Source organism: Trypanosoma cruzi, genomic scaffold, assembly GCF_000209065.1.
Source record: "Trypanosoma cruzi strain CL Brener 1047053516599 genomic scaffold, whole genome shotgun sequence".
Classification (NCBI taxonomy): Eukaryota; Euglenozoa; class Kinetoplastea; order Trypanosomatida; family Trypanosomatidae; genus Trypanosoma; species Trypanosoma cruzi.
In genome coordinates, this window is record NW_001849303.1 from 19,424 (window position 1) to 32,319 (window position 12,896).

A 12,896-nucleotide genomic window follows, 5' to 3' on the forward strand; every position below is an offset into this window, starting at 1 on the left:
GTCGTTGCATCATATCCTGCCGCTGCCATCGCTCCATATTCTCCCGAAAGTCGGCAACAAACTCATCAAATTCATGTCGACGCATGTCTTTCTTCGCCATAACACTCTCGTACATGTGTGTCTTGCACGCAAATGTCTCAATCACACCACCAAGAACAAAGCCAAGCAAAAAAAGTCCTGCCATGCGCACTGGGTAAGGGTACTTGCGATATTGCTGCAGAAACCGCTGGCTAGCAGTACCACCACGCAAAAATGTATCCCTCTTTTGCTGTGTTGCCCGCACAAAGACGCTAGTGTCACCGTGAGTCATGTAAATATCCGCTCAAACACACACACACAAAAGAGATTCACTGCTCTCCAAAGAAAGCAAATGGTATTCGTGGTGTCACAACAACAAAAATAAAAAAGAAAAGAAAGAGGGAACATTCACGCAAATCCGTCCACCACTCCGCAGAAAGCAAGCAGCGGTACAACATGCGTGCATACATCTCTGTCAGTGTGGAATATATATATATATATATATATATGATTGATACATTCATACAGCAGAAAAAAAAAAAAAAAAAAGACTGACAGCATCTCAAAGATGCATGCAAATAAATCCACCAAAACAGAGAAAGACAGTTAGTTGCTTATATTTACATACATGCACAGATGAACATCGGCAAAAGAAAAGGGCGATGGATATGCGGAGGGGGGGTAGAGGGAGGGAGAGGGAGGTGGGGGAGGGGGTGTCCTTGTGCCTACATATTGTGCATGTCCGGCCAACGATGGATCTCGAGAGGGACTCAGAAATTTTAAAAAAGAGCCGCAAAATAATAATTTCAAAAAAAAAGAAAAAAACTAAAAAAAAACGACAAAATAAAGAAAAGATATCACAATCATGCCGAGTTGTCGCTATGTACATCTATACACCTATACACCTATATACATATATATATATCCAATATAAGAAAAGGGCCCCCTTCCCTCTTCCCCCTCCCACACAACAAACAAACAAAAAGAGAAAGAAAGAAACCACAGAAAAAAAAAAAAAAATTTGAAGGGAAGACGTTTTACATGTATTGCTCCATATGTTCGTAAAGGTTGGAACGGCACCGTTCAATGAGTATGTCAAAGACAATATCAGGCTTAAACGTTGCACATGATTTATATGTAAACACAGCAATGTCAAATTCATTGAGTGAGCCGTGGTCATTGGCGTCAATGAGTTGACGCATGAGGGTGTACTCCTTCCCTTGTTGAAAATGCCTCTCCTCCTCCTGCAGGGCATCAAACTTCTTACGTGTGTAGTAAAGTGCATCAAAGTAGCGATCATCACTGCCAAAGCCATTGGCAAGCAAGCACAGTAGTGAATAAAGAAATTGCCTCGTCTTGGGGAGAAACCGCTGTACCATTTTCGCCTCTTCCATGTACAACTCCGATGCCTCGACAAATTTTAACTGAAGGACAGTCAGCGCGGAGATCCGCTCCATGCAACCGCGGGTGAAAGACTTTGTGACGTTGCGGTCCCCAAACAGCTGCATCGCCTCTTTATACGTTTGGACCGCCTGGACCGGCATCTCGAGGCGGTAATCCAACAATTCCGCCGCGTCCCGCTTGCAACGCGCTGCCTGAATGACAAGACCGCTCTTTGAAAACGCGTTGGAAAGAAAATTCAACACATCCACGGCAATGGCCGGCTGCACCACTTGCAAATTATCTGCCGCAAGCGAGAGCATCAGTATCGTTTCACTCTCACTCTTAAACGCTTGTGTGATGACACCTGCGTGTAGGAACGCCTTGGCGGCTGCATCCGCATGCCCGCCGGTGGCGAAAAGGGCGCCGGCCTCGTGAAAGAGATCCCGTGCGTGGAGCCAATCAATACACCTGGAAAGACCTTTTGCTACACTTGCCTCCGCCTTTGCATACAATTTCTCCGCCTCCTCTACGTGAGAAGAAGTGTGTTTTGTGACGGCGTCGTCTTTTCCGTCATTCTCATTGTTGTCACCGTTGTTGTAGGCCTCAACTTGATGCATTTTGTCTAATGTCTGTTCCGATGCGCACAACACAAGGGGTTCGGCCGACGGAGCGAGCTGGGCGTACACTTGGGCCTTACGTGCGAGGCCCGCCTGTACGGACTCGCCCTTAGAAGAAATGGCATCGTTCTCCACCGCTGAAACCGCTCCATCATTACTCACTACTACTACAGCAGCAGCAGCAGCAGCGGCAGTCGCGGTCGAGGGGTTTCTCTCCTGAGAAGTCATAATTTGGCCCTCTTTATTTGCTCTTTTTTTTTCCCCCGCTTTGCTTTATGTTCTCTTATAATACGTGTGTGTGCGTATATTATATATTATATATATATGCCTGTATGGTACGAATTGCCTGCTAGTCACAAAAGCCCACCACACTTCTTGCAGTCCCCCCCCCCCCCACACACACGCAAAAGAAAAAAAAAAAACAAGACGTAGCGTCAACAGAATAAAAAGAAATGTAATGGATTCAACAAAGCAAAGTAAAACACCCAGCAATACCCATTTGTGATGGATCGCCATGTCTCCTGCCAGAACGCATACCGGCAGAAGTTGTTCCTCAGTGTTTACGCGTAAGGCCTTCCGCCGTTTTATATTAAAGCCTTTCACTCCCTCTCTTTATTCCCTTGTGTGTCTGCTGCAACTCGTTATTCCAGAGGCACGTTGCACTTGCGAAAAAACGAAAATATTGAGACAGCCGCTCGTTCTGCCAATGCAACCATGCCAACAAGATCCTTGGACGACATTCTTCCGCCATGCATCGAAGACCGCGGACACGTCTGCAGCTGACTCACCAACACGCCACCACTGCTATTATTGCTGCCATCCACGGAGTTCGAAAGCACAAATGTGGCTGTGGCGCATGTGCGCACCCCGTCGCCCACCTCCTCTACACGTGTTGGGTCAAGCAACAGCGCCAACGGCAAAGAGGACGACAACAAAGAAGATGCCTCCGGTGCTGCCTTTGTTGTTGTTGTTGTTGGAGCGGTTACTGGAGAACCGTCCTCCGGCGCAAATGCGACGATGGTTACGGCGGCAACTGTCGTGCGACAGGGAACACCGGCATCCAGGAGCGCGCACATGAGTGCATTTGTCGCCACAGAAAGAAGGGCGCCATCGTCCGCCAAAATGGTGACGTGAACTTCGAGCACGCAGCGCGGGAACTGATCCAGTCGCACCACGGCTTGAATGGAAGCGGTAAGAAACATCTCCACTTCTGCATCCATGCGCTGCTGCTCCAGACGTTGTTCCTCCACGCAGAGCCGATCTGTCCCGCCGGCGCGCGGTATGCGAACGGCGCGATTGACATAAACTTGCACATTGCATTTGCGATAGTCCTCTTGCCGCGCCGCCACGGGTCCGTTGACGGCGGCAACGACTGTGGTGAGACCCTGCGAATACCAGGCAGAGCCGTCAAACTGCGTAAGCTCGGAGGTCCGCAGCTCCTTTCCACGCATCTCTCGATGCCCACGACCATCCCGCCGCAGCAACGCTCTAGACATCGGCTAAAACGGCACTCCTCACGCAGACAAATACACTGGCAGTCCGTGTGCGGTAAAAGCAAATCAAATCAAGGAAAGAAAAAAAATCATTCTTCAACACGCATGACCTGTAATAAGATGACATGAAGCGTAACGAAGGGGCGGGGGGGAAGGAATGAAATAGCCATACATCCAACACATACGATAAATAAACGACCATGGAGTGGGGAGAAACCACGGAAATGCACACGTGCATCCTTCCGTCAGGGTCGTCAGCAACGCACTGTTGTGCAAATTAAAAAAATCGTGCATGGGCGCCTCCAATCGCTTCTCGCCACAGCCCCTTGGCAGACCGCAATGCAGGGTCACAGCAATTGCGAGCAGCTGCTATGCAGTTTGCCGGCTTACAGCAAATGTTGCAAGCAATGCGGCAGAATTCCCTCCCCGTGGGCGGCTCCACAACACCCCGTCTTTGGAAAGAAACGCCGTTCAGTCGTTCCTCCTCCCTCCACCTCTCCTGCAGCAGCCGCAAAACACCGCCCACCTCCAAATACGGCCTGTTAAGTGCAAACTGAACCGCTTTGTGTGTGTGTGTGTGTTTCACCCGTTGGTTACTCTCTGATAGCGCTTGCAGAATTGACACCAGCCGTCATCGGTGGCGGTGGTTGCAACGAATGCGTGCAAAATCGGCACGAGCGGCAATTCCACCAGCATCATGGGGCGCATGAAGAAAAAAAAAACCGCCCGTCCACGGACATCGACGCCAACATGGCGTCTCTTTCGCTAGCGCCCTTCTGAGGGCAGCAGCAGCAGCAGCAACAGCAAAGTCGCGGAAGAAATGTCCAGGACAAATGCATCTAAACTCCCGCCAACTCCTGTTTGCTTTCAGCCGCTGCGCGACTCGCCGTGATGGCGTCCGCCAAGTCACCGGACAACGACACGTCACACTTGCACCCCTTCCGTTCCGTGGCGGTGGTCGACGGAAAAACGATGCGGGGGGTCTCGAAGCTCCTCTGGGAAGAAACTCTCGTGGGGCTGGTGTGTGACGCCGCACCTTCAGACGCATGCAGCGCACTGAGGTGTCTTAGAGAAACGCACCGAGAGCCACAACAGACACTGCCGCCATCTTTTGCTGCACAAGCGCAGCGAACGCCCGACCCTTCGCCCAAGTCATATAAACCCACCTCACTACGACACCGACTCGTGCAACGCATCCACCATGCGAGGCGAAAAACATTGCAACGCCCGTCAGAAAACAGATGCGCTGCGGTGGTGCCCAAACCGTAGTCGGTGGCACAAAAAGAAAAACGGAAAGAAAAAAAAAATATCCGTCACGTGGATGGCCCTGCGCTCTTCCCCAATCTATTCTTTTATATCTATATATATATATGCTTTATAAATGTGATGGGAGAAGGGAGGGAGAGAGAAGGAGGCATTTATCCCCCCTCCTCCCATCCACCCCCTCTCTCCTCTATCAAACTCTCCTTTCCCTCCCCGCTCCCCCCTCTCGATTCATTTATATTTTATATTCATTTACACGTACCGCCTCCCATACACCCGGAGAAGGAAGGAATAGAAAAACATCAAAAGTGTAGAAGGCCATAAAACGGCATAAAAGAATGAGAAAATGAATTATTTTTATTATCATCACTTATATACATATATTCACCGATTGAACGCAACACCATCATCATCATCATCGTTCAAGAATGCACCAGACGGTATGGGATGTCCGGAGATGTCCAATTCAAGTTGAGACGACATGCCTTATTTTCTTCTTTCCACACACACACACACACACACAGAGAGAGAGAGAGAGAGATATGTTCATAGGGAGAAAGAGGGAACACGACAGAAAAACATGATAGCACGCACAGACGCACACTCAACGCCCAAAATGTATCGGCGTCCCTAACCCTAACTCCCTTTTTATCTGCCGTCTCCTTGTTCCCTCTCGCACCCTTGCAGTGCCATCCATCGGATCAACCTCCCTTTCGCCCTTCTTATTTGATGTTCATCTTCTTGTCAATAATAATCTTCTTTCTTCATTCTCCTTCTTCTTATTCATCTTCATTGCATTATTGATGGATCTTCTCATTCCTTTTTTTTTTTTATTGTTGTTGTTTGTTTGTTTGTTTTTTTCTTTTTTTTTTTTTTTTTCGATTCGTGCTGTGGGCAATCTGTTATCCCATTAGAATTTACTCTCCTTCAATGAGGCATACACACGCGCACGCGTCAACGTCCTCATTCAGGGTGGGAAAAGCAGCGCCAGTAGCCCTCATGTGTTTGGCGTACCCGCTTCACAAGCTCTTCTGTCTGGCACCACAACATCCTACTGCGGGGCAAAGGCGCCGTCCCGCTGCTCTCCAGCAGGGCTCGCATAACGGCCTCCGAGCAACGCGCAACATTAGACAGATTATAACCGCCCTCAAGCGCAACAACAAGATGTGGACAGAGCGCAGAAACTGCTTTTGTTAGGAGATAATACCCAGACGGTGATACACACATAGACCCCAGTAAATCACCCGCAGCACTATCAAAGCCGCAGCTAAGAAATACGATATGCGGCTCATATTCCCTCACAACAGGCGCCACAATGTCAAGAAACACCTGCAAGTATTCAAGGTCGCCCATGCCAAGGGTAGGCCACGGTATGTTTATGTTTTTTCCACGCGCCTCGGCCCTCGTATCGCCACCCACGCGCTCAACATGACCTGTCCCCGGATAAAATTTGCCATCTTTATCGTTGTCTATGTCTTCATCAAAAGAAAGTCCCTCCGTGTCTCCCGGAAGATTCTTCTGCACAAGACGGGCGGAGGAAAAGTGGGAAATTGAGCTCCTGCTACCACTACCACCACTACTACCACCACCACCACCACCACCACCACCGTCACTGCTTTTGCTCATCGAGAAGGACGATGATGACTTCTTTAAATCCTCTGGTGAGATACCAAACATTCTAGCAATGGCTTCATCGTCTTCTTCCAAGTCAGCCGCCAGTTTGACGTAATCCACTGGCTTTCGACGAGCTGCCCTCTTCCACCCGTCCCCCTCCTCCTCTGGTGATAATTGCGGATTCTGCCGCTGCACCTTCTCAGCATTCTCCGCCTCCTCCTCCTCCTCCTCCTCTTTCTCCTCCTCCTTTGTTTGATGCTGATGCCAATCGTCCCTCCCTACAGATGCGTTGTGGCCATTGCCACCGTTGCTAGTAGCCTCCTCCCCGGTTGTCTCTTCCATCAGCGCGGCCAGTGCGCCCAAATCGATGGTGTCGGTAAATACAGTAGGGGCTTTACGCAACACATGGCCACGACCCGTACCGTGCTGGTGGATCGAGACAACAACCACGGAGGGGTCTTCGTAAAATATACTCTCCGTTCCGTCGCAGTGATGAACATCCCAGTCAAACACCAGCGCACGAGGCGCGGATATTCCCTGCTGTCGCAACTCTTGCTGTGCCACCCTGACAGCGACCGCCACATTATTGAAAAAACAAAACCCCGATGCCTCATTAACACCTGCGTGATGCCCGGGTGGGCGTACAAGTGCAAAGGCATTCATTACCTCACCCCGGACAACACTTAATGCCGCAGCTATGACACACCCCACCGCCATACGAGCCGCCTTTGATGTGCTGGTGTTTGCATAAAGATCTTGCCCAACACTATAGGAAGTCTCTGGATGACGCAATAGCGCCGCAACCTCTAGTTGGTCCACACTATCAATATGGGCAATGGAATGCACAAGACGGAGTTCTTTTGTACGTGCCACATGACGAGAGATGCGACGGCAACATTGCAGCAAACCAATGGCGCGCAGATGTTCTAAAGTGCGCTTCAGTCTTCCAGGACGCTCGTAGTCCGTTGGGTCTGTTGACTCGTGCTGCAACATCACGTCGTCATACACGACACCTGTTCCCTCCGCGGATCGCCCGATTCTACCCTCCTTCTGTTTGGCATCCGGTCCCGTGGCATTCATTGCCCCCTCTTCCGGAGTCGAGGGAGAAGACATGCCCATCATCACGTCAAGAATGGTTGGGAGCGATGTGAGGGACGGCAGGGATGACGGTGGAGGGGGACGTGCGCCATCGGCCTCCGACATCCAATTTCTAATGTACGTTTCAAGACCCACCTTGCAGATCGTGGCAACCGCTTCTGAAGCGCCATTCACCTGCTCCGTCTTGGCCCTCGCATCCCGGCCCACCCGTTTTTTTGCACGTGAACGTTTTGGCATCCCCTCCCCCTCTCCTCTATCTCGCTGCCTGCTTTCTCCTTCTCGTTCCCCGTCACGCAAATACGAGAGGCGCCCAATACGTAAAATCTTGACGGCGTAGATGCATGCGTGCACGCCCAAAAGGGAAATTTCACGTACACGCACAAAAAAAAAAAAAAAAAAAAAGCAACATGTGAAGATGACAGCAGAATGGCGAGACGTCACACACACAAAAAAAAAAAAGGGAACGGGAAGAAGAAGACACACGCATCCCCATCCCTCACACAAAATGGTGGTGGTGGCGGTTGCCACTCAATGAACATCCATCCGACCCCCAACGAAATGCATTCGATGCACTCTGCACCCCTCGTCACCAATTCTTCGTGTCCGCATTAAAAGAGAAGAAAGTGAAAAGAAAAAAAAAAAAAAAAGGCACCCGCCATCCAAATCGTCTCCCTCGTGGAATGAGCGGGGGGCCCTTTTTTTTTTTTTTTTTTTTCCTCGCATATCCAATCAATAAAATAAAATAAATTCCTTTTTTTTGTTTGTTTGTTTGTTTGTTTAAATTCAACTCCACTTGTATCGTCAATACGCGCCCCCCACCACCACCCACGCACAGAACTAAAATATCCCTTCAACATTTATAATTGAACATGTGACGGACAGTCATACACCCATTAAAAAAAATAAAATAAAATCACATGTCATCTGCTAAAATTGACGGGATCATAAAAAAAAAAAAAAAAAAATATTTAAAAAGGTGGCAGTCATAACCCTAACCCACATGTCAATACCCTCAATACATCAAAAAAGAATAAAAATAAAAATAAAAGAAACCAATAATACATACATATATATATATACATATTACTTCATTGCGACATGTTGCCTCCTTGCACTTTGTTCTCGCATATTTTTTTTGGAGGTAGGCGTTGGAAATATTTTCAAAAGAAGGAAGCTCACACACACACAGACAGACAGACAGACAGACAGACAGAGAAGGAGAGAGAGTGAGAGAAAAAATAAAGAGTAAAATAAAATAAATAAATAACCATCACAACAATTCATTGTCACACACACACACAGACACAATAATAATAATAATAATAATAATAATAATTTTTCATGCTTCCTCCTCATCCACTCCAATTTTCTTGCACTTATAAAAGGTACGAAGTGAGGGGAGTGGGGGCTGAGGGGAAAAAGGCATTAAATATATCGATTCGTCCAAATAAAAATAAAAAATAAATAAATAAAATAAAAAATAACAACATAAATAATTATAATAGTAATCATTTATGTATGTGTATGTGTATTTATGTATGCTTCAATGAGGATGTGGTCCCGACCAATTAACAAATCCTCCCCCTTCCCACCTCAAACCTGCACGCACATCTGTTTTTTTTTTTCAAACGTAAACCAGCGCAAACCCAACAGCCACGATCCCCAACAAAAGAAATACCATCAATTGAATTTGAGCCAAAACAAAATCACGCACGGATGTATCCTTCGCGCGGGTATAGACCGAGTTTGAATTTTTCTCCAGAGACTCTTTCGCGGTGGCTGTGGTGGATCCTCTGTCATCGGGGTGTAACTCTGCAACCACATACGATTTCATCATTTCTTTTGCCTGTTCACTGTGACCAATTTTCTCATGCGCCAGTGTGGCGTCGGTTCCGGCCTCACAGAGAAGCACTTCGCGGCCGCCGGGATGAAGCTCCGTAAATGACGTCAAGTCGTAGACTTTGTTTGCAATGACCAGCCAACATGCCGTCTTCTCTGTTGCCCTCCTCTGCCTCTCCTTGACATCGTTAAGCCGCATGTACTTCTTTGCATCCGCCTGCGCCAATGTACCAATCTTTAAGCCCGCCAGCAGTCTCTTTGCAGCGTCGCTGTGCTGCACCGCCTCAAAGGCATCCGTGGCGTCCGCGCCAATAAGATTCAACAGCACGTCCCTGCCGCCCGGGTGATCATCATAAAATTTAGAGACGTTGTAGACATCGTTGTTGATGATCAACCAGCCGTCCTTCTTTACGGCATGTTTTGCCACCTCCGCAATTGTGTAAACTCCCCCAGGCATTCCGTGCAGCAACAACAACCAAAAATAATAATAATAATAATAATAAAGAGATGTCTTCCTTCCTATTCTCCCCCTCCCTTCCCCTCTCCCCAACAGGCACCAGATGTCAACCGCAATTAAATCCATAAAAAGAGAGACAGAGAGACAGAGAGAGATACATATATATTGGCATTCTGCCAATTGGAAATCAAAAAAGAAATAACAGCGGCAAGCCCAATAAAAACCATTTGACCTCGCCGTATTCACGACATCCAAACAAATTGTCCACCACATGCCAAAACAACAGCGTCTCTCTCCCCCGAAAAAAAAAAAAAAAAAAGGGAAAAGTTGATAAGAATAATAAGACGTCGTCCCTCCTTCCTTATCTTCCCTATTTTATTTTGTTTTTTGTTTTTTTTTTTCTGTTTTTTTGCATCTCAAGACTCGTTAAGGAAACATTATGCCTTTGATTTGGACAAAACCTCCTCACGGATAAGTTCCAACACACAAGAAAAGAGTGCGGCACCAAACCGCATCGTGACATCAAAGGAAGACCCCGCGGGTGTACCCCACAGTTCCACCTTTTCCCCAGCAAATCCGCATGCGACGTAGACGGCAACACCCGGTGATGCACACTCCTTCTTCAGGCGATGTGCAAGACGCTGGGAAAGACTTTGTGCAAGAGCCACATGCGGATTTGGTGCCCCTGCCCCGGACTCTCCATCTTGATCGTGTACGGCCAGCGGGGCATCATCGATGAGAATGGAGGAAGTGGCATCCGCCGCCACCCCATCAAAGGCAACCGCACATGGACCAAACGGCGGTGGCGGCGCATCGCTGCTCTCCCGTGACTCCGAGAGGTGCACCCAAAAGCAGCGGCGGTTGAATGACAACACCTGCACAGTGACACGTGCAATCGGAATCGCCGTCGTGGCTTCTAAATTTTTATTGGCCTCACAGTTCCCGGTGCCAACTTGGTCCTCCGTGCATGGCAATTCATGACGAAATGTAAACTGCCGTACCGCAAGTAATGGGGGTGCCATTTCGATGCGGAATGGGCACCAAAAGTAAATTCAAGCGATATTCACAAACGCACACACACACAGCGGGAAAAAGAAAAAGAGAGTGAGACTTCTTTAAGTCCATTTTTGATAAATAGAAGAAAAAAAAAAAAAAAGAGAGAGAAAGAAAAGAAGTCAATAAAAGGTACATTGAGGACAAAAGCAAACAATTCCTTGAAGGCTCCTCTACCCCACCGGGGCATGTGAATGCCGCCGATTCGTTTTGTGTTTGAAAGCAAAGATGAATATATATTTATTTATTTATATTTATTTATTTATATCACCAGACATGTTGTATAAAATGTGTAGATACGCTTACACTTCATCGTCTTCCTCTTCTTCCTCCTCCAACTCGTCCTCCGAGTCCACTAGAAACATGTCTGGCATGCCACGTTTCACACTGCCACTCGTCGTGCTGCTCCGAGCTGCCGCCATTGCAGGGACAACTGCGCCGGCAGAGAGCCCCAGTAAGCCACGCAGAAGGCCCGTTGTGTTATCATGCGTACTCCCCCCAAGGCCGAGAAAGAGGCCACTGGTAGACAACAACAAAGTCTGTTGCAACAACTTGCCACGCGCAATTTTTCCCAATTCTTTACTGATTGCAGAAAAAAACATGTGTTGTAAACGGCGATCAATAGACAAAATCCGTTTCACGCTTTCTTCATTCCTTGCCACATCATAATCACCCAGCCGTCGGTATGTAAGTTTAAGCAATGAGCACAAGGGAATAATCACTTCCTCGTAACGCACTTCCGCCGGCGTCATGTAGGCACGATGCTCAAGATTTAGATAAAGGTACTTGACAGAGGTTTCGACATCGGAGGCGCCCATCGTGAAAAAACCACCGCCCACAGCCCCCATTATAACCCCACCACTATTCGTATTACCGGTACTATTGCTATGCTCCCCGCCAAAAAACGGCATGGACTCTGTTGAGAATGCTGTGTGTTGTTGAAAATGATGTTGTTGTCGATGGCTACGTAAATTACGCAGCGCAAGAGCCTTTGCAGTGGCCCCAGAGGCAAAACGTACATCCATCTCCAGTAACATGGCATACACACAATCCACAAAGTCAAACACGGAAAGTGGAATATGCAATATATCCGCAAGTGAAATGGCAAGACAGACGTAGCATGGCATGCGGGTTGACAGCCAAGACGCAGGTACAGTGTACGGTACGCCAGCAACGGGTCCTACCGAAACAACAACGTCCTCTGTATGTTCGTGTCCAGATGCAGAAGACGTCTGCATATCAATGGATTCTGTAGAACGCAGGCGGTACTCAGTGGTGCCACCCCATTCCCCGTGAGAATTCCCAGAACCTCGAAAAGAACGCACAACATCCGATCGTGTGAGACGCACGGTCCCCATCCATAGCACTTCGTCCTGATGTAAGGAGCACAGGTACTCTAAGAAGCGCACACGTTTATCCACAAGAAACTCAACAATAGCAATGCGGGATGCCTCATTCCTCACTTTAAACGCCTTTGGCATGAAGAAAGCCTACACGTCTCCAACGTCTTATATTCTACAGAGTAATGCCTCCCAAAGAAGTCCCTACACATACACGTTAAAGCCCTCTGCGCCGGGGTGTCGTGCGCACACCCTACCGCGGCGTCAGCAAATCAAAAAAATAAACAGAATATAAGAAGTGAAAAAAATAATAATAATAATAATAATCGGTGACACCGTTCGCAGAATAAAAACGCCGCATCATCACCATTTCCAGCAGCACCCAAAAAGAAAAAAGAAAAAAAAAAAAAGAAGGCCACCCAACTACTGTCCTCTCCATTTATTTTATTTGTCCATCTTTTCCCTCAACACCAACGGGGCTTCATGAAGAAAAAGTCCATCAGGCAACGGAGACAAAACATTGCAGGGCCGGCGATTTTCCACAGCTCTCCTCTTCGCACTGTGTCCCCTGCGTGCGTGATGTCGTGCGCAGCAGGAGCTCAAGTTGATGCTCAAATACACCACGCCCCATGTGCAACACGACAGACGACTCGTCCAGCCATCGCGACAGCCACTCCTCCTCTGTGAAACCGCAGTGGCGGCTCCGCAGGGGCTCATCCGC

The 12,896-nt window shown here is 48.1% G+C and overlaps 8 protein-coding genes across 8 annotated transcripts, besides 30 other annotated features; all 8 read right to left on the reverse strand.

The window, feature by feature from the left end:
• Positions 1–310, reverse strand: Tc00.1047053503653.9 (hypothetical protein, conserved; the record flags this gene model as incomplete). The annotated part of the gene is made up of 1 exon (XM_802317.1): positions 1–310. A coding segment is annotated over one exon (310 nt), but the record flags the coding sequence as incomplete, so codon positions are not given.
• Positions 1–12,896: a sequence feature (heterozygous, Esmeraldo-like haplotype).
• Positions 504–527: a microsatellite.
• Positions 691–732: a microsatellite.
• Positions 827–873: a sequence feature (A-rich).
• Positions 899–943: a microsatellite.
• Positions 988–1,038: a sequence feature (A-rich).
• Tc00.1047053503653.20 (hypothetical protein, conserved) lies at positions 1,056–2,246 on the reverse strand (the record flags this gene model as incomplete). Its single annotated transcript, XM_802311.1, has 1 exon — positions 1,056–2,246. The coding sequence occupies one exon, from the start codon at positions 2,244–2,246 to the stop codon at positions 1,056–1,058; it is 1,191 nt and encodes a 396-aa protein (XP_807404.1).
• Positions 2,189–2,212: a microsatellite.
• Positions 2,322–2,344: a sequence feature (AT_rich).
• Positions 2,660–3,514, reverse strand: Tc00.1047053503653.30 (ribosomal RNA processing protein 41B, putative; the record flags this gene model as incomplete). Its single annotated transcript, XM_802312.1, has 1 exon — positions 2,660–3,514. The coding sequence occupies one exon, from the start codon at positions 3,512–3,514 to the stop codon at positions 2,660–2,662; it is 855 nt and encodes a 284-aa protein (XP_807405.1).
• Positions 4,294–4,317: a microsatellite.
• Positions 5,276–5,297: a microsatellite.
• Positions 5,595–5,653: a microsatellite.
• Positions 5,738–7,723, reverse strand: Tc00.1047053503653.50 (histone deacetylase, putative; the record flags this gene model as incomplete). Its single annotated transcript, XM_802313.1, has 1 exon — positions 5,738–7,723. One exon carries the CDS (start codon positions 7,721–7,723, stop codon positions 5,738–5,740), a length of 1,986 nt encoding a protein of 661 aa, XP_807406.1.
• Positions 6,338–6,387: a microsatellite.
• Positions 6,596–6,636: a microsatellite.
• Positions 7,868–7,888: a microsatellite.
• Positions 8,097–8,131: a microsatellite.
• Positions 8,182–8,201: a microsatellite.
• Positions 8,239–8,265: a microsatellite.
• Positions 8,379–8,400: a sequence feature (AT_rich).
• Positions 8,431–8,461: a sequence feature (AT_rich).
• Positions 8,509–8,534: a microsatellite.
• Positions 8,664–8,700: a microsatellite.
• Positions 8,733–8,753: a sequence feature (AT_rich).
• Positions 8,793–8,822: a microsatellite.
• Positions 8,932–8,982: a microsatellite.
• Tc00.1047053503653.60 (cytochrome b-domain protein, putative) lies at positions 9,111–10,055 on the reverse strand (the record flags this gene model as incomplete). The annotated part of the gene is made up of 1 exon (XM_802314.1): positions 9,111–10,055. One exon carries the CDS (start codon positions 10,053–10,055, stop codon positions 9,111–9,113), a length of 945 nt encoding a protein of 314 aa, XP_807407.1.
• Positions 9,806–9,828: a microsatellite.
• Positions 10,156–10,193: a microsatellite.
• On the reverse strand, positions 10,220–10,804 carry Tc00.1047053503653.70 (hypothetical protein, conserved; the record flags this gene model as incomplete). Its single annotated transcript, XM_802315.1, has 1 exon — positions 10,220–10,804. One exon carries the CDS (start codon positions 10,802–10,804, stop codon positions 10,220–10,222), a length of 585 nt encoding a protein of 194 aa, XP_807408.1.
• Positions 10,915–10,956: a sequence feature (A-rich).
• Positions 11,069–11,101: a microsatellite.
• Tc00.1047053503653.90 (hypothetical protein, conserved) lies at positions 11,138–12,316 on the reverse strand (the record flags this gene model as incomplete). The annotated part of the gene is made up of 1 exon (XM_802316.1): positions 11,138–12,316. The coding sequence occupies one exon, from the start codon at positions 12,314–12,316 to the stop codon at positions 11,138–11,140; it is 1,179 nt and encodes a 392-aa protein (XP_807409.1).
• Positions 12,482–12,502: a microsatellite.
• Positions 12,560–12,588: a microsatellite.
• Tc00.1047053503653.104 (hypothetical protein, conserved) lies at positions 12,675–12,896 on the reverse strand (the record flags this gene model as incomplete). The annotated part of the gene is made up of 1 exon (XM_802318.1): positions 12,675–12,896. A coding segment is annotated over one exon (222 nt), but the record flags the coding sequence as incomplete, so codon positions are not given.